We start from the raw sequence: 22167 nt of genomic DNA on the forward strand, positions 1-22167 counted from the left end.
TGTACCATTTATTTGACGTTTTTGTTGTCACTGTGTTGTCATACTGTCCTTTTAACCATATCTAATTTCAAGACAATATCTGTCAAAAAACTTAAAGTTTTCCCTTGTTTCTGTCCACAGTATCCCCAAATCTGACAGAACCTCCATCCATAAGAACCTCTTCATTGCTCTGATCTGTGCCCAGGTGATTCTGCTCTGCAGCGGCTCAGCCATCCACAACAAGGTACAGGCGTCTGCTTTTATCTACCAATACATAGGACTTGTTGTTGGACCAAGTGGCAGACTTGAGACAAATGAAGGTGAATGATGGAAACTAAGACAGAACTCACTTACTGATTGTTCGTTGATGGAATCTGCCAATCTGTCAGTCAGAAGTTAAAAATGGGAGCATCAAAAGATACCTATTTTGTTTCGATACTAGGAAGCAAGTTTAATTTTTTTGTTACAATAGAATTTGTAATAAAAACCAATATTTAAAAAACAAAAAGGGTTAAAAAATGTAAAACTAATCCAGTCAATACCCACTTCACTACTCATGGCATTTACAGTACAAGCTAATGTTGAAAATGGCTGTGAAGCGATTGCCTACCTTCATTTGAATGAAATGAAACCTACAGAACTGCATTTCAATAGCTACCTTAATGAGACTTGGAGTCCAAATCCATACTGGGGATGCTAGTAAAACAAATGCATTGGCAATGAACGTTACATAAGTGGCCACTAATGTTGTATCCATCAGCTCGAACTCAAGGTTCAGTCTCTCAGTCGTCACCAATGGCCTGTAGTTGGCTTGACCTCTGGTCCTTTGACCCTAGGTCATGTCAGAGTGGGCTTAACCCTGGGGGCAGGTGGCGCTTGTTGGAAGTTCATCAAGTGGTCTTACTGTATATGTATATAGGCTGACTGACCATCAGGAAGGTCATTTTTCAGATTTTAGCAATGTTTTCAACCTTTTTTTTTCAAGCCAATTCAGAGCTATTTACAATGAATTAGTCTGGAGGGAGTTAGTGTTTTGCAACAAAGGCTTCAATAGGAATTGTTGCTGTTGCATAAAAATAGCTGTAGGGATTGAATCGATACCATAGGTATTGTAGGGTCTTTCTTACCAATAGACCACATTTTTTGAATGGTGTAAATGACCACTTGCCACCTCATTCATCATTCACGGTCATGAGCTGCCCTGAAACAATCTATTTACTGGAGGGATAACGAATTTCACGCAAAACTTGACTTTGCAAATTAACATCATAAGCACTACCAAAACTTACACTGGTGTCTTGGTAATTCTGTGACATGGCATGAAAATGTAACTTAACTTTTACTGTTAAGCAAGTCACTCCGGAGCTAAACCTGAATGCTTGAAATATTACGTGTGTCTGTCTGCATGCCTGTGTTGCTGTGTTTGCAGGTGGCTTGCACACTTGTGGCGGCACTGCTCCATCTCTTCTTCATGGCAGCATTTAGCTGGATGCTGGTGGAGGGTCTGCTGCTCTGGAGCAAAGTGGTGGCAGTCAACCTCAGCGAAGATCGTCACATGAAGTATTACTATCTCATCGGCTGGGGTACAACACATACATCAATACATAGCCAAATCACATTTCACATGTGCAGTGATTGGTAAAGATATTCTAACCAAAGGATAGAATTAGATAAAATCATGAATTCATCATTTTTGCTCCTATCCCTTCCTCTTCCTGATTAAATATGTCTTGGTACTTTCATGTTCTCTTATATTCTCCTCCTTCTCCTCTCTCTCTGCTTTTCTTTTACGCCCCTCCCTCCCTGCAGGTCTGCCGGTGCTGATCGTCACCATCACGTTGGCATCGGCCTCAGGCAAATACGCGGCCGACAGCTACTGTTGGCTCAGTGTCCAGAATGGCGTCATCTGGGGCTTCGCTGGGCCCGTCATCTTCATCATCATGGTCAGAAGATTAAATCCTATTCATACCACATAGGGCTGGGCAATAATTCAATATGATAATTCATCGTCTTTCAGTGGAATCATATCGTGATTAAATCATATATCAAGATATTGCGATACACAATGATGTTGTTTAAATTGATAATAACAAGCGCATATTAACTCAAATGCCTCAAAAATTGTATCATTTTACACAAAAGTTTTCAATTAAATGAGACAATAAGTGTTTATACCAACAAGTATACTATTCCATGTGCTTATTTGATATTGAAATTAATTAATAATGAACTACCAGAAAACATGCTATTTCTATTTCATTATTGAGATATGAATTTACCTGTATCTTGAAAGAAGATTTTGACCAGATCTCCCAATCCTATAACCATGTAGTCTGTTCAAGCTGAAAAGGTGAAAATACTAAATATAAGGCGCATTCAGTCATTGTGTACTTGCATTTCTTTCCTGTAGTGCTCCACATTACGCTTGACTGGAAGATAAAGTTACCAATCACACCAGAAACAGTATCGATGTTGCACAACATTTATTTTTTTACTGCGGTAGTTTGTTATAAACTCTATATCTATGTATTTCCTCTCTCCTCTATCACAATCTCAGACCTATAGTTATGTTTTGATCAGTATTTTCTTCACTCTTATTTTAGTACCCCCTCATCTGCTTATCTCTTGGTAATTTTGCCTCCTTTGATTTATTCATCCTTTCTTTTTTCCAGGTGAATGTGATGGTTCTGACTCGGGTGGTGGTCATCACCATATCCACAGCCAAGAGAAGGTCCATCATGTTGGCCATGGGCACCAGTCCTGTGGATCAAGCTTATGAGCAAATCAGGTACAAACCACAAGGTGGCACTATTTGTCCTCTTTTTTTTCATTTCTTTAAATGATTATTTACCCGGTCCACGGGCCTTGGAGCAGACAAGCTGTAGTCACTGGGCGTCAAATAAAAAGCAGCTGGAAGATTTTATATTGAATTTGTCATTTTAGGGCAGAAATCCTCATTTATCAAACTGAATAGGAATACATTTTGAATGGACTGTATTAGTGCTTTTCATATACAAGACTTCCAGCTTCAACCACTTGAAATGTTTTAAATGATCATAACTTAGTGTTTTGGTATTATTCAGTGTTGATAAGATACAGAAATAATTCCGATATGAGTTATCCGATGTGTTGGGCCAGTATTGTGCCTGTCTTTTTTATGATTATTATTTCTGAAACCTTCCATCAAAAGAGTTGATTATTTATAAGGTAATAATAATGATCATAATACGGTTTATTTGTGTTGCGCTTTAAAAAGTACTCAAAGGCACTTTACATGGTTAAAACAGAAACCTTAAAAGCAATAACAATATACACAAAGCAGATGAAGGACATTATAACAGTACAAAAAAGAAAATAACAACATTAACTAGCAGGTTAAAAGCAGTTTTTTATAGGTGAGTTTTGAGTGCAGTTTTGAAAGAGGTCTGGTGACGGAGAGTTCCAGAGGGAGGGGCAGAAATGGTGCAGGCCACTCGAGGGTCTTATACCGACTTGCTTGTAAGGATTAGGACAGTAGCAGTTGCAGGGGTGTATCTCTGAGAATGGGTGAAAAACCTATAATATACATTAAATATCATCTCTCAGCAGCTGCAGTCTGAAATTATCAACACTGTCTTTTAAGAAAAAACTCATTGATCAAACCCTCATTCAAATATTGATAAAAAAAAATTATATTCCATGCAAGATATTTGCATGGAATGGATGTCTTTTAGCTTGCATCTTTGGGATGCAATATATATATACATAAATATAATTTTATTATTTCATATTTCATTTATTTTATTAATATAATACTTGTTGCTGCCTAGGGTTGAATGATAATGGAAAAAAATAACTATTATTTTTCGTACTACTGTTTATACAATGAAATTCATTAAAAATAAATTAAAAAAAGGTTTATGTAACCTGTGACTTCTGTCGCACTGTATGCTCCATATATATATATATATATATATATATATATATATATATATATATATATATATATATATATATATATATATATCCACTTATTGCTTATTTCATTTGTTCTATTCCTGTCTGTTGTATTATTGAGACGGATTGTGATTGGCTCATTTGAAGTTGAGGCAGACCAGTTTGTAAAATGCAATTCAACAGACTAAAGGATGAGGATTATACTCAAGTAAAGTTGACTTTACTAAGTTGAGTGTTTATCGGGGCTAAACGTACTGTGTTACATTGTGTTCTTTGTGACCATTGCATTGCAATGGTATTGCAAAAACAATATCTTGTTGAGCCTGATGACTGCTGTCTTTGCTAATGTGTTTCTCTTTTGGCACTGGTGTTGGCTCATCCGAGTGAAACTCTGCTGTAAGTGATCCAGTAGATTTCCCCCAGCAGGCTTGTATATGATCCTATCAGTGAAAATCGTGTTAAATTGTATATATTTTTTCACTACCTCAGCCCACCGGGGCTCACAGTAGGTGCTTTATGAAGGTTCTCAAAGCAGGCCTTGAACCATTGGCACCCCTGGGTGGCAGCCCTCTCGGAAACTCAAACACATTCCTCCGCTGAATATGCTAGGGCTTGCCGCCCGCCATGTCACACACACGCACACACACACACATGAACACACACACACAGCTGGTGCGGTTTGGCGGTCACCTGAGCGGGAAGATAATTCAACTCTAAACAGAATTAAGGTGGATTTAAGGTGGGAAGTTGTCACCCCATGAGCTTTTCCAGCCGCACAGTGTTGTATATGGAACGGCCAGCCTGCCAAAGCCGCTCAGTTTTGTCCAAAAAAACAGAAAAGTTGAGAAACCCAGAACCGGGCTCAGGACGATCAGAGAGGAAGTACAATTTTGAGGGGATATTAATATTAATTTCATCTGGTGTGGTGCACGTTTAGCTCAGTCAACCAATTCAGAGTCTTTGTGGTGTGTGCTTGATAATACTGTTATATCTGTGTGTTAGCCATATGTATTTGTGTATGCTAACATTGCTCTGATTGTGTGTGCTGGTGCGTTTGTGTGTGTGAGTACAGGGCAGCAGTGAAAGCAGTGCTGGTGTTGCTGCCCATCCTCGGACTGACATGGCTGTGTGGCGTCTTGGTGCCGTTCTCCATTGTTATGGCCTACATCTTCATCCTGCTCAACTCCCTGCAGGTACACACACACACACACACACACACACACACACACACACACACACACACACACACACATACACACACACACACACACACACACACACACACACACACACACACACACAGAACAACCATCATTGAATCAAACATTGTGTTTTCCATTATTTAGGATGTTCTGTGCCCCTGAAGTTTTACAAAAACGTTTTAAAACCTATTCAGAGAAAAAGAAAACCATACTGGTCATATAAAGGTGAAATAATTGAAGCTTGTCATATGAAATATTGTCATTTTTTGTCTTTTTGTCAGTATTTCTGCCCAAAGTCAACAGATTCCTAAAAGACATGGGATATCCATAATGATAAAATGTTCAATTCACTGAGGAGCGATGGTTAAAATCTGTAATTACGGAAACATAATAGCAGAATGCAATCCTATAATTCCTGAACTGCAGCTTGCACTAATTTTGACAGGACAGGTACAAAAGACTAGAATGCACATGTGGATGTGCATTGCAACAGGGCTCAAGTGCTTTCACCATAAGTTTTCATTCGGTATTGTTTATGATCGAGTGTCGTAGCACATCTGCGGCAATAAACTCTCTTATAGCATTAGTTATTGCTTTGGCTCGATGTGACTCTGCAGTGAGCGGCTGCCTGAACGCTGTAAATAGAGGCTGTTGTCTGTTTTTGTTTTTTTTCCGCTAATCGACACATCTGGGTGATGCCGTCTTACGTTAAATGTTTCAAGTGTATTCACAGATATATTCAGACTTCAGTTGAACAGTGTTGAAATACAATGTGACACAAATTGTTGTCAGTGGAGCTTGAGCTGGCTGACCGGGCTAAGCCAACTGCCGTGCTTGCAGCTGACAACAACTGGTGTGCTGTGAACACTTTCCCGCTTAAACCTGCCTGCAAGAATTTCTGTTCCACACGTGCAAGTTGTTGGCACAAACCGCCTCTCCTGAGAGCTCAAAGGCTGCACCTGCAGCGGCCGTGGTGATGTCATTATTACTCCGCGAGCCGGGTGGGGAGCTTTGGCAGGACGTATGTTGTCGGTCGCTAACCTGTGATCCAAATGTCAACATTAGGGTTGCCTCAATATTACAATTAATTAAATGCAGGATTGGAACATCCTTGTTGAGTTAATTCCATACATGTACGAACAATAAGGAAACTAGAATAGCAGGAGTACATATTTTACAAATATGAATATACTTTTGATGTAAAAAATGGCTGACAAAGCTTTTTAAATACCTGAATCCAAGCACGCATCACTCAGTCTCAGATGGAGCACTATTGGTAACAAACATACAACTTGAGTTCATCAGCCATCTGTTGTAATAACGTAGAACAAATATAAGATTAAATAATGCCACCGCTAAAACTTGTGAGCAACTCCAAATAAACTCCAACAGTTTATAAACAGTAAGCCGCTTTATTTTGTCTTCAATGAGGAACAGAAAGGTTTTCCATTATACATTGTAATTCTTCCCTTGTCTCGTGGTGGGGGCACACAGACTGTCAAGGTTTTTATTTGTCAGTGACAAGGCTGAAGCAGAGAGGGGGAAAAAGAGCCTTGGTCTGGCTTGTGTTAAGCAGGTGCTTTATTTTAACAGGGAAAGTTGATTTGTATTGTTTGTTTAATTATTTTTTCCTTTATGTATTCAGAGGTCAGCATTAGTGTTGTTGTTTGTGGCTCATCAGCGTTGATTTTCTGCTTTTAGTGCTGAAATTAAATAGGTTGTCTTTTCAAAGGTTTTGAGGAAGAAATATTTTTAGATAGATCGTACACATCAATATTCTAACAAATTCTGCCTCGAGTAATATACCTGCGGGCATCATATCTCCATTTGAAAATGGTCACAACTTTGTGAAATATTATTTATTTTTTTATATGGAAAAAGAATAATACCTTTGTAGCCTATTTTCCCCCTGCACTGCAGTGATGAGGGAGGAGGTGAGGATGAAATCATGTAATTCTCTGACTGCGGCAGGCAGTCCAGATCCACCGCTGCGATTTGTACTCGTCTTTTAATCAGATGTATCTTTAATTGAGCTGTATATTTAACGAGAAAATCAATAGAGGTTTTAGCTGCAGTCCGATCATTAAGCAATGGTTGCCATAACTAGTTTCTGTTTCCCCCTCATATCTAATTATATTTTTTCATGTCGACAGTAATTAATACTGAAAGATTTTCTGAGCTCCTATTATACGACTTCCCATGTTAACACATCATATAGATCTTTATTCTGTTTCATGCATTTTATCTGTCTTTCTCTGTTCGTTCAGCTGTCCACCAATTGCTGATGTTCAGCAATTTTTTCTGTTTGCCTATTTTATTACCTCTCTTGGTCCGTTACCTGTGTGTTAATCTGTCTTTTTGACAGCCTGTTTGACTCTTTGGGTTTAATTGTAATCTTCAACAAGCAGCACATTGCTTATTCCATCCTTTGGTCATGTGCTGCGCAAGGCAAGAAAATGCAGATAAATTCCTTAACAAAAAACTAAAAGAGATCTTTTAATGTGTGTTTGTGTTGACTGGGTTTTCGAGTAGCTGTAGGAGGCATAACCAGCTGCTCCGGCGTAATAGAACTACATAATTTGTCTTTAAGCCTCAAGGATCAGGACATAAAAGAAACCCTAACAGGCACCAAGCTGCTCCAGTGACACACACTGTTGACCCCACTGCTCTCTGGTCTGCATGGGGTGTAGTAGCGCTTGTAGTGGCAATCCTCAAGATCCTGTGTGTTCTTTGGGACTTTCTATACATTTTGAGTTGAATACTCATTGCTGTGTCGTAGCTAATTCAAATGTTGTGTGCAGGACTGTTACATTCCCCTTTTAATTTGATTTAGCGACGATATTTTTGTTTTTTCTTTGCCTGTTCAGCATTGATAGTGATATAATAGTTACTATGGTAGTTACAACTAAACAAAATCCTTTTTCAAACTAAATGGTAATGTGAAATGCAAGTTCACATGCATTCAAACATTTTCCTATGACAGAATCTACCTGACATCATGCCAAATAAAATGTTCTCATAATCTTAGTAGTTTTATAGTATATTTATTTATTTTGCTGCATTTTCACCCAAATGCGCTCAAACGTCTGTGTGTTGGGTTACTGATCAGGCCTGCAGGGCATGGGCCCAGGGGCTCAGAGTTTCAGGGCCCCTGCTGGCCTTCACCGACAAAATGTCACTGAAAAAGACATGTACCAACCAGGAAGAGACCCAAAGAGACAACAAGATACAAAACGACTACAAAAAGAAAGCAACACATCCATAGAGAGATGCATATAGACTACAAAGAGACAAAAAGAGGTTAAACAACCATAAAGTCGGTGTGTCTTGCTTTTATGTAGGGAAGGTAGTGGGGTCTTTTGCATGTCCAGGGGCCCATTGCAATTTTCCCTCTAATTTTTTTCAGCACTGAGCAATTTTTTTTTCTTTCTGAGCGCACATTTCAGCACTGTGAGCAATTCGCAACCACGCGAACTGCCGAAAATGTCCACAAGCCTGCGTTAGCCATAGGGGATTCAAAGAGATGACAGCAAATGCATCAATATGTATACAAGGTTGATATTTATTCAATATCCTTTATAATGGCTGGACTTTGGGAACATTTTAATGATGGTGTTTTACCAGTCAGTTTAGTTGAACTTAAAGGATCTTTGTTGAACTTCAATAAGGGGAGGTTATGACTGGTTCACTGGTTATGACTGATAATGATATATATAAAAAAATAAAAGTATCAAAGGTGTTTAGTCATTTCTCAGCAGGTACAACATTTAAAGTGGAATTTCATTGAAAGAAAAATGCTAATGCAGTGCTTAACAATAATTATAGGCCTATTAAATTGACATGGTGTCATTTTTCCTAAAAATAGCCTATATAAACAATTTAATAACTTAATATTCTTCATATTTAAATATGTCTGAAAGTTTCATCCTACCTGTGTCAGTTTGGACTATTTCATCTAGCCACTCATGTTTGAACGTTAGGCAGACCTTTTTCTGGGGCACCTGCTTTGCCTTTCTTTTCGCCATGGTTGCCTATAACTGCTGGAGCAGGGCCCGCCAAGAGGAGCCTAAACAGCGCCGGCCCGAGCTCATGTGGCGCTCTGGGCGAGCTTCACTCCTGGCGCCCGGAGGAGGACAGTGGGGGTGGGGGGTGCTAACGGAAGCAGAGTGCTAGCAGAGGTACAGAGAGCGCATGTCGAGAAACGGGACGCTGATTGGCCAAGAAGACTCGACACGTCACATCAAAGATCTTATTATTGCGGAGATGGCTCACTCCTATCTCAGAAACACTGGCACAAAAAAGATTTTTAACCCCTGAAAAAAAAATGTTTGTGCGGTCTGAAAAATGTGCGCGGTCTGAAAAATCTCTGAAAACCTGTTGACATTGACATCTGATACAGAGATTCATGCCCTCTCATGATCCTACTGAATTTGGGGATCCCAGTGCCACAACGATGTTTACATTTTTTTTTTTATGAATCTCTATCATAATAATCTCTACCTCTCTACATAAGACAAATTGACATTAACCACAGGCATTTATGGTTCCTAGAGGATGAATTTTTAAAATCTTGATGCCGTAACCTTCCATCTCGTGCCATCATCTGGTCCCATCACTACTTTTTGGTTAGTGCATATTAGCACTAACATGTTAGCATAGCAACACATTCATTGATACAATAAACATTATATCAACTAAACATCAATGCTGGCATTAGCATTTTGAGCATGGTAGCATGCTGATTAGCTGAAAGCACTGCTGGGTTTAACAGATCTGTAAGTGTAGTCTCAGTGTTGTTGGAATGTGTTTTCCCTTTTCCTTAATGATCCAATACATTAATTAGACTCTCCATTACAATATACCACCGCTGTCATATAGAGGCCCTCTTTAATGCTATCGATCCCTTTTTGAGAGAGAGAGAGAGTTTAAGATGGTGCCAACTTCATGGCTACCCATAAAGATGATGACATGTGTGAAACCTTAACAATAATGCATGCAAAACCCGAGCTAGTAGGCAGGAGATAAAAATAAAAATAAAAATGCTTAAGTTTTTTAGGAAATCGTTTTTTATTTGCAGCTGTTGTATTTTCAATGGGGCCAGCCAAAGCAACATAAAGCTTAAGCGGCAAGCCTTTACTGTTAAATCAATAAAACAGATAATGTTGACAAGCCTTTTTCATTGCACTCCCTCATGCCCTTCCCACTCCTCTTTGCCCTCCATCCTGACAGCACCGTCTGAAGTGTCTCTGCTTTTGTTGTTATTTCTCTCAATAGAGACCTGAGCAGGCCGTTTTGAGTAAATATACTGTAGACACGGCATAAATGCATCTCTGCTGCACTGACCTCAGCAACCAGGGCTTTTGATGGTTCCTTGGGTTCCATTAACCGATGGTAGATGATGCTTAGTTTGTGTGTAGTAGCATCCAGGAACTACGTGTATCTATTAAACTTCATCACTTATGCACAGAAGTTGTTTAAGTTGTTAAATGTTTGGCTTTGACGAAACAAGAAGACAACAGAGCATGCTTGCTTTTTTTCTTAACTTATCTTCTGTTTATTATTTATCACTTTATTTACATCTGTAGGTTATGCCGCTAAAGAGATATGCTATTATTTTTAAAGGTTCTCAGAATAGGTTTGCAGAATAATTATGCAACCAGGCAAATAACTATTTGCAAAATAGTGGAGTAGTGTCTACTTGGCCAGAGAATGAAGTTGCTTTTCCTCTGTGTGTTGTAATCATAACTTCTCGATGCTTTGTTTGCATAGTCGGGCTGGCCGTCTGTGCCTTTTAGTGCATGTCGGTGCATGTGAGTGTGCCCCACTGGCTCGCTCATGGATGCAGCTCTGCACTGCTCTCGTATGGCGATTTCAGCTGATAACACTGTCCCGACCGACGACAGAGCCACGCTTTATTTTGCATTATTAGCTATTAGCTACCAGCCACCGGCTCAGACGACGCCATGTTGAGAGCTGTGTGGAGTCACTAGAATGCAGTAACATGAAGAAGTCAAAAGACACTTTGTTTATTAGGAAGAAGTACAAATATTATTTCGTCAACATCCACACAACGTTGAAATTAGTTGCTTTCAAAGACACTTCAAAATACAGTAATGTCATGATATGCTTCATTTCAACCAAGATCATCAAAAACAAAAACAAATTATTTGTGTAGTTTACATCATGATCGAGGTGCAGACAGAGTTTTGAATTGATGCTGTTCCTCTGAGTCGATTCTAACTTTTTACTCTGAGCCAGTAGTTTTTATGAACATCTTCACCGTAAATACAGGCATGCCTCATCTGCTTCCTTATCAAGCTAGAGATAAATAGCATGGGGTGCTGTGTGTGCATGTGGGAGAAAAGAGGGACGGGGGGCTCTTTGGGTGGCCCATAAATCGCTCCACCCTTCAACATCCAATCTCTGGGCAATGTCATTCAAAACCCCCGCACTATCCATTACCTGGGTATAATAGGCTCCTGGCCATGCAGTGTCCATCTTATTATTAGCCCATAACTTTAAACTATCAATAACTTTGAGCTGCAGCAGGAGGGTGTGGGGAAAAGGAGGAGAGGGAGAAATCAAAGTAGAGAGGTGACGGAAGTAAGAGAGTCAGAAAGACAATGTTAGGGTAACGTTCGTCCTCCGCAAGTTGTGGAGAGTGCAAGTGAGTCCCTGTGGTTTGTTTTGGGAACTTTGCAGGTGAGGTGTTTGTCGAGAATGTATCCTTTTATTCATGTTATGTCAGTTTTCTGCCTGTGGAGGGCAACCCTGTGCCTTGTCATTACAATGTGTAAATATAGAGAAATCAATGAGAGAATTTAGCGGCTCCGTTTCATTCATGTCGCATTAAGGTCTTTTATATCACAGGAACTGATGACAATGATGTTTTTGTATCTCTTGTGAAATGAACAGGCTGGCGAGTGGTAATGAGATTTTACAGGCAATCAGTAAAGCTTTAGAAGTGACATTTATCATTTCACTCAGGGCTAAATATGACTTTAGTAAATACACTGTATATGTATATGAATAATGCAGTAATTATATATTAGTTTAGTAATTCAGAATTTCAAAAGAAAATGGTACACAGTGTTGAACTGACATCACTTTCTGGTGTCACCAGCTTGAAGCTGTCACACTATTTGTAATAGGCACGTTGTAAAAGGACAGCTCTCTTTCAGGTTTACAATAAACAAGCAAATTCCGTCATTTAGTATAATTATTTAACACGAAAAATCAGTCTTTTAAATACAAACTGTTTTTTTTTGTTTTTTTGCACGACAGTTTGTCGTACATACCATCAGTGGTTTATCTCAATTTCCATGAATGTATGTGTTATCACAAGTTGAAAGTGGATATATAAATAATGTACTGGTTCACATCAGACCAGTCAAAGCCATAGACACCCAATAATGAAAAGAAAAATTGGCTGTAAAAGTAGCCTTTTACTTGAGGCATTGATTTAACTTAAGGCTTCAAAATGATGTTTCAATGTTGCCACTGAAACAAATGCAGAACCCCCATCTTCCATAAACACACACTCACACACTTGGCTAGTGGAGCATGACATCAGAGTGTATCCACGATATAGATGTGATCAATACAGTGTTGCTCTGCTTATTGATTTTTGCCATATGGGAGATTTGTTGTGTGAGTAAGCAATGCTTTTACAGCATCAGAAGCTATTATTCGAGATGGGGTGATTTTTCTTTTTTCTCGGCCGTGTAGCTCAGTTACTACAAAATTGTTTTCGTACTACGGGAGTCGTGGTTCTATTCCCAGTATAGCTCAAGGCAGATAAGGAAAAGCTTGTTTTGTCAGTGTAATATAACTACAGCCCAGTAATGTACTTGACATTAGGCCACGCTCGGACCCATTTCAGTTGTTTAAGGAATCGTCTTGTCCTTGCAGAGGTAAAAACAGAGGTGATCTGCACATTGAATTACACAAATGTTTCAAACAGCAAGGCCTTTGCCAGGCAAACACCTATGGAAAAGAAAAATAGGTTATATTCATATGCACATACAAAATCATCAACTGTACTCATAAAAAAACGTACAGTACTGCCCCCCCATAAAAGACCACCATAAAAGACACAATGAGTGCAAGTGAAAGGACAGGTGTCCCTTAAGATACGTTTTCTGATGTTTATATCCCACATGGTTTTCTCTGATTGCCACCCAGAAATTACGTTTTTCTGGGTGCATACTAATGCTAATAATACATTTACAATTACTAATGACATGCCTCTATTTTTATCTGTCCAGATGTGTGATTTTTTTATTCTGCTATTATGCGTTATTTTGTGCAAATAGAGTAAAAATAACAACATATCTGAGGGCAGATGATTTTCCACGGGGCGCTCTTATTTAGATGTTTAGGCCCTAACAGGTGGTAGACAGGAGTGAAAACTTTCCTATATACTATAAGTGGGAGAAAGTGTGCCCTTAATATTACCTTGAGTCAACCTGCAGTGTTGAGGCTCTTGTAAAAGCCAGAGTAAAGCATCTCCATCCATGTTGTTGATCTAGAAAACTAAATAAATCGCATGTAAGTGGATCTATAGTGGGGTCTCTGTTTTGCCTGACATTGGCACATATTAATCAGGTGGGATTGGAATTTGTTGTTGTTTCGTACATCCTAAAAAGCTGGCGCATCAAAAATATTCCCCCTACAAATTACAATTTCAACCTTTTATCTAACAATAACCCCATACTGTCCAATAAAGAATTCGAGAGAATTCTCTGATAAATTGGCCAGGTAAGTGATACAAAAATGTAGAGTGCAAAAGTAAAGAACAAACCAGTGGATGAAAAAAGGTTTTGGCTGGCTTGTGCTGAGCATAAGCCAAAAGCCTCCAAGGGATGGTGCGGTTTGTGTCTGCGCGTGTGTGATCCTGTGCTTCCAATCTTGTGAAGACCATCTTGAATTTTTTTATGTAATGCCGTTTTAAGTATTGTAACTGTGTGTGTGTGTGTGTGTGTATGTATGTATGTGTGTGTGTGTGTGTGTGTGTGTGTGTGTGTGTGTGTGTGTGTGTGTGTGTGTGTGACCACTTGTCACCACTACCCACAACCCCCAAGGAGTTAGAAGTTATTTTAATTTCTCATTTGGCAGAAGAAACAAAAACAAGAGAACTTGGATCCAGTTTCCCAGTCAGTCATGTTGAGTCCACTCATCTGGACCTGCATAACCGGTCCATTCAAACCCTTATTTTTCCTTTCCTGCTTTGCCTCCCCCCCTGCTTTACCATGTTGCAGCTAAGGCCCACCCACTATTTGAGGATTCATAATAAAAATGAAACAACAAAAAAGATAAACAGACGTGCAAAAAACAACCACATTATTTATATGTTTTATTGTTGACTCGTTGATAGCAGATATGACAAATTAGATTCATTCATTTTGGATTGAATGTTTTGCAACAGTGTTCACAGACGTATTAAAAGTATCACTTCAACTAGGATTTTTTAAACTGCTGATTTGAGGGTGTAAGTAAGGTATATTTTCATATATCAGCAAACCTTCTATCTGTACACCCTCGGTTGTTGCCGCCTACTCACACACTGAACATGTGCACATATGAATACAGGGAGGGACACGTGCAGGAGCATGCACACGCACACATGGCAAACCTCTCATCGGTCAGATTATGGAGGGAAATGTTTTTCATTTTGGATTGTTTGAGAAAGCAGGAACCATATTCCCTTGACATTCTCATTCAGAGTCGGCTGTATCGCACATCACGCAATTTAAAACAACGTCCATCTTTTCTAGTGGAGTGGAGCTGCGTGTATTGGGACAGGAAGCGATTCTGGATATTATGCTGTTTTTTGAGCAATATCTTTATCTGAGGCGAAGACACATTTTCAACACTTGACTAACTAAATTACACTTAATGGCTATATATTCTAAATACTGGTTAAAATGTTCACAGTGTATATGCTTGATAGTACTATATACTAATAGTTACTTCTGAATAGTAAATTAGACAATAGTAATAGTAATTATCAAGTAATTTAGACTTTCTCAAACTACACAAATATATTTGTTTTACATTAATAGTAGCCTTTATTAAGCACCAAACATGTATGCATTTAATATATTTTAAAATATACAATTTGATCAAAAATGATTGCAAATAATGCTTGAAGATTGCTTAAAGAATTATTACAAAAATAATAATAAATAAAACCAAAACTGCACAAGGATGATGAAAACTTTTAAGTTAATGTAGTCATAGGTAAAATCATGGAGATTTATTTATAAATCCATATTTTAATTAGTGTCTTGGATAATTATGAGGTGGGGTTGAAAAACAAACAAATAAATGCACGACATGATTGTTTGCGTTCCCATTGCCTGGGAAAATAACTTTCCCTTTGAAAAGGAGTCCACTGTTTGCGTTGCATCTTCAATTACCAGCCGTGGCATTAAAACAATATTCAAACGGGATACCAAGGTCAGCACTGACTCCCACCACGCTTCTCTGAGATGGCACTTATAATGAGGATGTTGCACAGCTTTTTTAAGTAGTGTATTTATAGTGTGTTTTGTCTCAACTTGTACTTGTTTTTTTTCCTTTTTGTCTCTTTTCATCTTTAGCTGTATTTTTTTATGTTTTTTTTTTTTTTTAAGTTTGAGCAACATTAATATTAGAGCTCTGTTGAACTGTATGTTCACCTATACTGGAAGCAATGATTTCGTACAAACGGAGGCTTAATCCAAGATATTAGTATCAAGGTTTGTACGGAAAAGCCCTCGTAAAAATGGTCACCAAAGTACCCTTAAAACTAACTGAAAAGAAGTCTGTAAACGAAGCTGTTAAAAAATATCAAACTATATTCTCTTCTACTGTAAATATTAAGTCTGGGAGTGAAAAGACGGATAAGCCTAAGTGAGCAAATAGTGCCTGTAATTCAGAAGATAAAGAACTGATTTGGGATGGGGGGGAGATGAAATCAGAGAGATCAGTTTTAAAAAACTGGCCTGGGAAAATAAAGCAGTGAGAATAATAGGCTTCCTGTCAAAAGAGGCGAGAGAATTCCTGTCATTGCTCACGCCGGCACCCCTAAGACCTCTCCTTGTGTTAAACATGCTGGCATTTATTTGCCTTAGAATTACCTGCCAGCTCAATTTTGTAATAGCCTGTGTCATAAGAAAGCAAACCATCCCCTTTGCCCCTTCCTCACCATACCTGTATGACTGCACTTCTGTGTGTGTAAGTGTGTGTGTGTGTGGACGAGAGAGAAAAGAAGCGCGAGAGAGAATACTGTAGTTTGCCGACTTATTGCATTCTTTTGTTTGTATTTTCATCCGTGCTTTGATTCATTTTGTGTTACAGGGTTGGTTTCTATGATATCATGTCTGCTAGTGTGCGTAAATGCATGTCAGCGGGTGTGTTGTCCCATCAGCTGACTCCCAACTTTATGACCTCATTTCTCCAGATCCCCTCCTCTCGCTTGTCCAACCCACACAGGAACAACTCCGACACCCAAAATTACCCACATCGAAACAATGACCGTTCTATTTATAAGTTCACCGCCTTGCCTTTTGTATCGGCTGACACAACCTCACATATGTGCACACACAACTCACACACACATCACTGATGGCTGGTGGGGGCTAGGTTAGAGGTAGTCCTGGTTTCCCTTACCCTGCCACGTTGCAGCAGATCTGTAGATTTGCCCGGCTTTGATGTGTACTTTGTGGGTAATTAGTGAGAACTGGGTCAGCACAGGGCAAGAAAGCAAAAACCCTGTTGTTCTTCTAGTTGGTGGGTGGCAGGGAGTTGGTTGGATGTGGCGGGGGAGGGGGTTGAGGGTGGCGGGAGGTTAAAAGGCTGTCAAATATCAGTTCAAGTTTACATGAGAGACATTTTCTTTTTGCTGAAAGAGCAAATAAACGCTGCTGCCTCTCTTCTCTTTCTAGATTATTTCAATAGATGGAAAATGTGATTTTGTTTTGCAGCTTTTTATCAAGATAGATTTCAAATGTGTTAATTGTCTTGTAAACTGTTTCATAAAATGAGAGCGGTAATAGTTTGACTCAACACATGAAGCAGCTGAATCGATCCCCATTAAGTGAATGTCTACTGGTCTTGAATCCTATATTACTCAGTTTTTATTTTATTTTTTATCTACAAGTACATTGATATTATATGGTTCATACCAGAAATATTTAGTATTTATTTAATACATTTAAACCCCTCATTTATCCTTAATATTGACTTAATTCAGGCTTGGTCTTTGGTTTTCTTGACAATAATGAATGATAATGAAAAAGAGTGTTACTGTACATTTATAAATGTATAAAGGGCAGCATTGTCAAAGACTGTCAGACAGTTTAATTTGATATTTAGTCACTATGATAATACCTTGGTAAGACGGCAAAACAAGTGAGATAATATTGCTGTGTGAATGATAATCAAATCACTTCTATACATATTTATTTATGAAAAGGTGGAACGTTAGAGAGGTTAAGTGGAGCAAGATGTGAAATATCATCCTTTGTTGAGAGGCAGCTGTCAAAAGCTTCAAGCACAATGAATCCTCATTAAACAATAGTTTCCCAAGCAATTGTACAGTATATCACGACCGAACTCAATCATGATGTATTGAGTGTTGAAACGCACATCTTTTTAATTTAACATATATTTGAGAATGCAATAAATTGTAATTTTACTGGTCAACCCATACATTTTTGACAGTAACTCCATTTAAACATGATGAGGGCCCCTTTAAAACTTTGATTTACGGCACTACCGTTAGACAACAATCAAGATTACTATCTGTAAACATGGGCAGATCATTAAGAGGCCGCTTAGCACAATGTAAATCCAATGCAGAGATGATTTATTGGCCGTGTTTGGAGGTGTCTGGGGAGCAAGACGGCTACCTATGTATTCTACTACCATTACAGCATTGTGTAAAAGTAAACAAAACAGTGGTGATGGGAGCTGGAGAACAACAGCTAAGGCAGCAGGACACTGATTGGGATGTTGATGGTCTCCACTGGCCTCTTGCCCTTCCTGCTGTGGCCCCTGGCTTGTCCCCGACAGATACCCCCTGGGTCATTTCCCATGCGTGTCAGCGCACATTCATATACACTCTTCCCTGTGAGTGTTTACAGCCACATGCTGATTCCTATTAATCTGCTTCTTGTCGGGACGCGGCAGAGGGAGGGTCCTGTTGGGTTTGTGCTGGACTGGGAGGCAGCTGTAGGTGGGTTAAACATTCACACACACAACCTGAAAGCCCCATCTGACAGATTGCACCAGGCCTGGACTTCTTTTTACACTGAGCAGATGTGGTCTCCCACTTGTTTTCCTTAGTAATTATCCCTCATTAAGTGAAAGCATGTGCCAATCAAACAGCTTGGAGAGTGAGAGCAGGGCCTGGGCCAGGGCACATAGAGAGAGAGGGAGGGAGGGAGGGAGGGAGGGAGAGCTATAGCCTCATCTCCAGTTTTTTAAAGCACAGTGTCATTTCAGAGTCATTAGATTAAAGGCAAGCCTTGCCGTGGTGTGAGTGAGCTGCAGCAGCTGCAACACTGCCGTTATTATGGCTCATTTGACTTTCTAGTGGTTACAAATTTGATGATTATCACGTTTAACACTTGCCATGTTCAATTAAAGCTTAATGCCATGTAGATGTTTCAATCTTAAAAGGTTGGTCACTGTGATTATCTGCATTACCATCAAGGCATTTATTTGATTTACAATTTGATCATGTCAACATTATTATACTTAATTGGCATTCAATAGGGTTTTTTTTGGAAATATTTAAGTAAAATAATAATAACAATTTCTTCAAATTAACATCTAATCAAATGCCTTCCTGTAATGTGAAAGTGTTTTTGCCTGCCGTAGTGAAAGTCAAATCTTCAGCCACTTTGGCCCTCCTGTCAAAACACAAACCTGTTTTTAAAAAAACAGCCACCTCACAAAGGCCAGTTGTACATTAATAGTCAAATATCTAACAGAAAAAAATAATAAAACAAAACTATAATGTGGGGGGATATATGGTAATAAGTAGAGATGCCCATGCTACTCCATTTCTCTTGAATTGTTGGAAGGAAATTATTTGTTAAAACATGAGCCAAAAGAGCTTGATAAGGTGATTTGATATCATGACTCATGATGTGCCCTCTAGTGGTCACAAAAAGCCTAATGCAGCTCATACGTTCTCTTTCCCATATGTAAATGTAATCCTAATTATGAACTTTAGAAATATTGGGAAAGCAAAGCTCAATTGCTGAAAATCTTTCTAATGCAAACTGTCAGATTCAAGTGAAAACCCGAGAGTTATCCATTTTAAATTTGCTGATGGAAAATGATGGATGGACTTTTAATACCCATGTGTCCGACCATGCATTTCAGACGGTGACAAAAACACAAGTGATCCTCACAATAAAAGGGGGTTGGGAGAAGGCTCCCTCCAAAAAAATAAAAAATAAAATAAAAAATAAACGAAGATATATGAAGTCTTCATGTCGATGAACTACCATTCATTTTCACTTTGAAGTCCTGCGAACCGTAGTGAAGTGTGATTGCATGTGACAGTCGCCGAGTCTGCCGGTTTATCATGATGGATACACGCTGCCACCCTGGTGGTGCTGCAGCACACAGGTACGCACATGCACATACTTGTGTACGCACATACACAATTACATGGATACAGAGACACACAGACCCGGGTTTAAGCAGGAGTGTGTTCAAGAACACAGACATAGAAGCAGACATACGACCCAAATGCACTCTCAAACCCGCATGCAGAGACAAAGGGTATAGATCCTCTTTTAACTTCTACATTTTTGTAAATGTCAGGACTTAATTTTTCTTTCAGTGTAGTCTCTTAAGCTGCTGACAGTTTTCAGACTTTTCATTGACATTTTTGGAACCTTTTTGTTTTAGTCGTTTTTTTTCGTTTCAATAAATAAAATAAAAGGTGTTTTTGCGAGTCAAATGTAAAAAGAAATCTACCAATGAAACAAGTGGAAATTTGCTTGGTAAGATTTGTTGTAATGAGAGCTGGGAAGTGTTTTGACTAGTAATTCTTTAAAATGTACTTTTATGTAGATTTAACAGTGTTAACATTTTGATTTTATTGAGAAAAAGGGTTTATCCGCAAAAAAAACTTTGACTGGTTCAAAACACTATATTACTGCTCATATTTAGAAATAAGTATAATTAATGTTTCTCTCTCACACCTCTATGGACACACACACACACACACACACACACACACACATACACATACACATACTTCTTGATCTTGACACATGCCATTAACATCAGCTCGGCTCACCTCAGCTGGGAAGCAGGGGAGCAAACGCATCCCATAATGGTACCTAGAACAATCTTTTTCCTGTTTTGTACCCAAAAGAAACTTGCCTCAGACTTTGCATATTGCATCCATTTGTCATTGTTAGTCAAGGGCACTGCAACACAGTCAGCGGTGCAATTTTAGATGTTCTGTTGAGTCCTCACTGTGTATGCGTACGGTGTATGTTTGTGTGTGTGCACATGTATCTGTCAGGTGATGTTGAATTTGTTTTTCATGCCGACGAATGTATGCATATGAATAACTGGACACATGGCACACCGGCTCAAAAAGAATAGACCCAAGGGTAAACATCCCATTGTTCCCCAAGCAAAGCGTACACTATTTATGCAAAAAGAAAAAGTGCCACATATTTTTTCCACAGGTTAGGCACATATGCATTTAAAAATTGTAAACCGAGGCTCTGTTGGCTAATTTATTTCCCACCACCACAGAACTCTTTGGCTTGATTGTGCATTCCTAATAATGCAATTAGTGTTTGTTGGTGGGAAGTCAGTGAGGGCGCCTGCGCAAGGGTTGGTATTTAGGGGGGTTAGTGTGTGTTAAGTGTGGGAAAAAACGCTGTTTAATACCATCTGTCCTAAAGGTAGTATGTGTCCGCTACCGCCTCCCACCAGTGTGTTAGCAGCAAGCTAGCAGCTGTTTAATAGAAATCTTCCTAGAATCCCAAATGAATAAGCTCACATTAAAACTGTTATTACCTTGTTTTTATTTTCCCCATTCACTTGACCTTCTTTTTCTCATACAGTTTTGATGCTGCATTGGTGTTGCTTCAGCACTGACCACCTGTAATGCACACACCACTGTGGACGGCAGTGCACAATAAAGAATGAAAGCTGTCTTACATAACACATTCATTATATAATTTGTATTCATTAATTATTAATTTAGGGTGCAAAATTGCATGTTATGAAAACATATATGTTAAGGCTGACCAGAAGGCTTCAAAGCTTTGTTCGTTGCCATGATAATACATGTCCAAATCAGTATTTAAATAGTGCTGTTTGTTGTCTGTTTGTTGAGTGATTGTATCGATAAATTAAAGCACCTGCGTCCTCAGCATGCTTTATGTCCAAGCAGCCACAGGAAGCTAATGCATGAGAACTACGGGGAGAGGAAGAGGCCGTGAGTCAGTGTATGAATGACCCAAAACCAGGTTACTTTGGTCTATAATCATGCAGGTCAGTGAGGATACAGCTATTTCATACAGGAGATGTACAAGGATCTACCGATACTCATGGAGGTTATCAGACAGTGAAAATAATTTCGCCGATATATTTTTTTATTTCTACAGAAAAAAAGTATGCTGTAGTAGAATCTCTGCGCCGATGCTCTTTTCCTCTCTGTAACGATAGTCAAAGCTTTGAATATTGTTACATATTCCTCACTAAACCTTCGAAGCCAAACATGGATTGCATGGCAGCCCTAATATCTGATATCTGCTTGACTGAAGCATTTACAATGGTAACTTGTAGGTTTACAAGTGGAAGTTAATAACAGGAAAGAGCCACCGTTTTTACTTAGAAAAAACATGACTTTTCATGTATGTGTGTTGCCTGTGCATAGATGTATCTGGATGTGGCTATGTTTAGGTGAATAGGAGTGCGTGTGTGTGTGTGTGTGTGTGTGTGTGTGTGTGTGTGTGTGTGTGTGTGTGTGTGTGTGTGTGTGTCAACTGTCAGACTTTTCCACCACTTGGTATGGGAA

At 39.0% G+C, this 22167-nt stretch overlaps 1 protein-coding gene across 1 annotated transcript in view; it reads left to right on the forward strand.

Moving 5' to 3' along the window:
• Positions 1–22167, forward strand: part of LOC306739579 (adhesion G protein-coupled receptor D2) — a gene marked incomplete at its 5' end in the record, with an annotated part of 82672 nt that overhangs the window by 9947 nt on the left and 50558 nt on the right. Inside the window, 5 exons of the mRNA XM_079221600.1 lie at positions 121–223; positions 1409–1562; positions 1789–1922; positions 2652–2767; positions 4988–5108. Coding sequence (XP_079077726.1) covers positions 121–223; positions 1409–1562; positions 1789–1922; positions 2652–2767; positions 4988–5108 — 628 coding nt within the window. The remainder of the gene's footprint in view (positions 1–120; positions 224–1408; positions 1563–1788; positions 1923–2651; positions 2768–4987; positions 5109–22167) is intronic.

Source organism: Taurulus bubalis (genome assembly GCF_910589615.1).
Source record: "Taurulus bubalis genome assembly, chromosome: 7".
NCBI lineage: Eukaryota > Metazoa > Chordata > Actinopteri > Perciformes > Cottidae > Taurulus > Taurulus bubalis.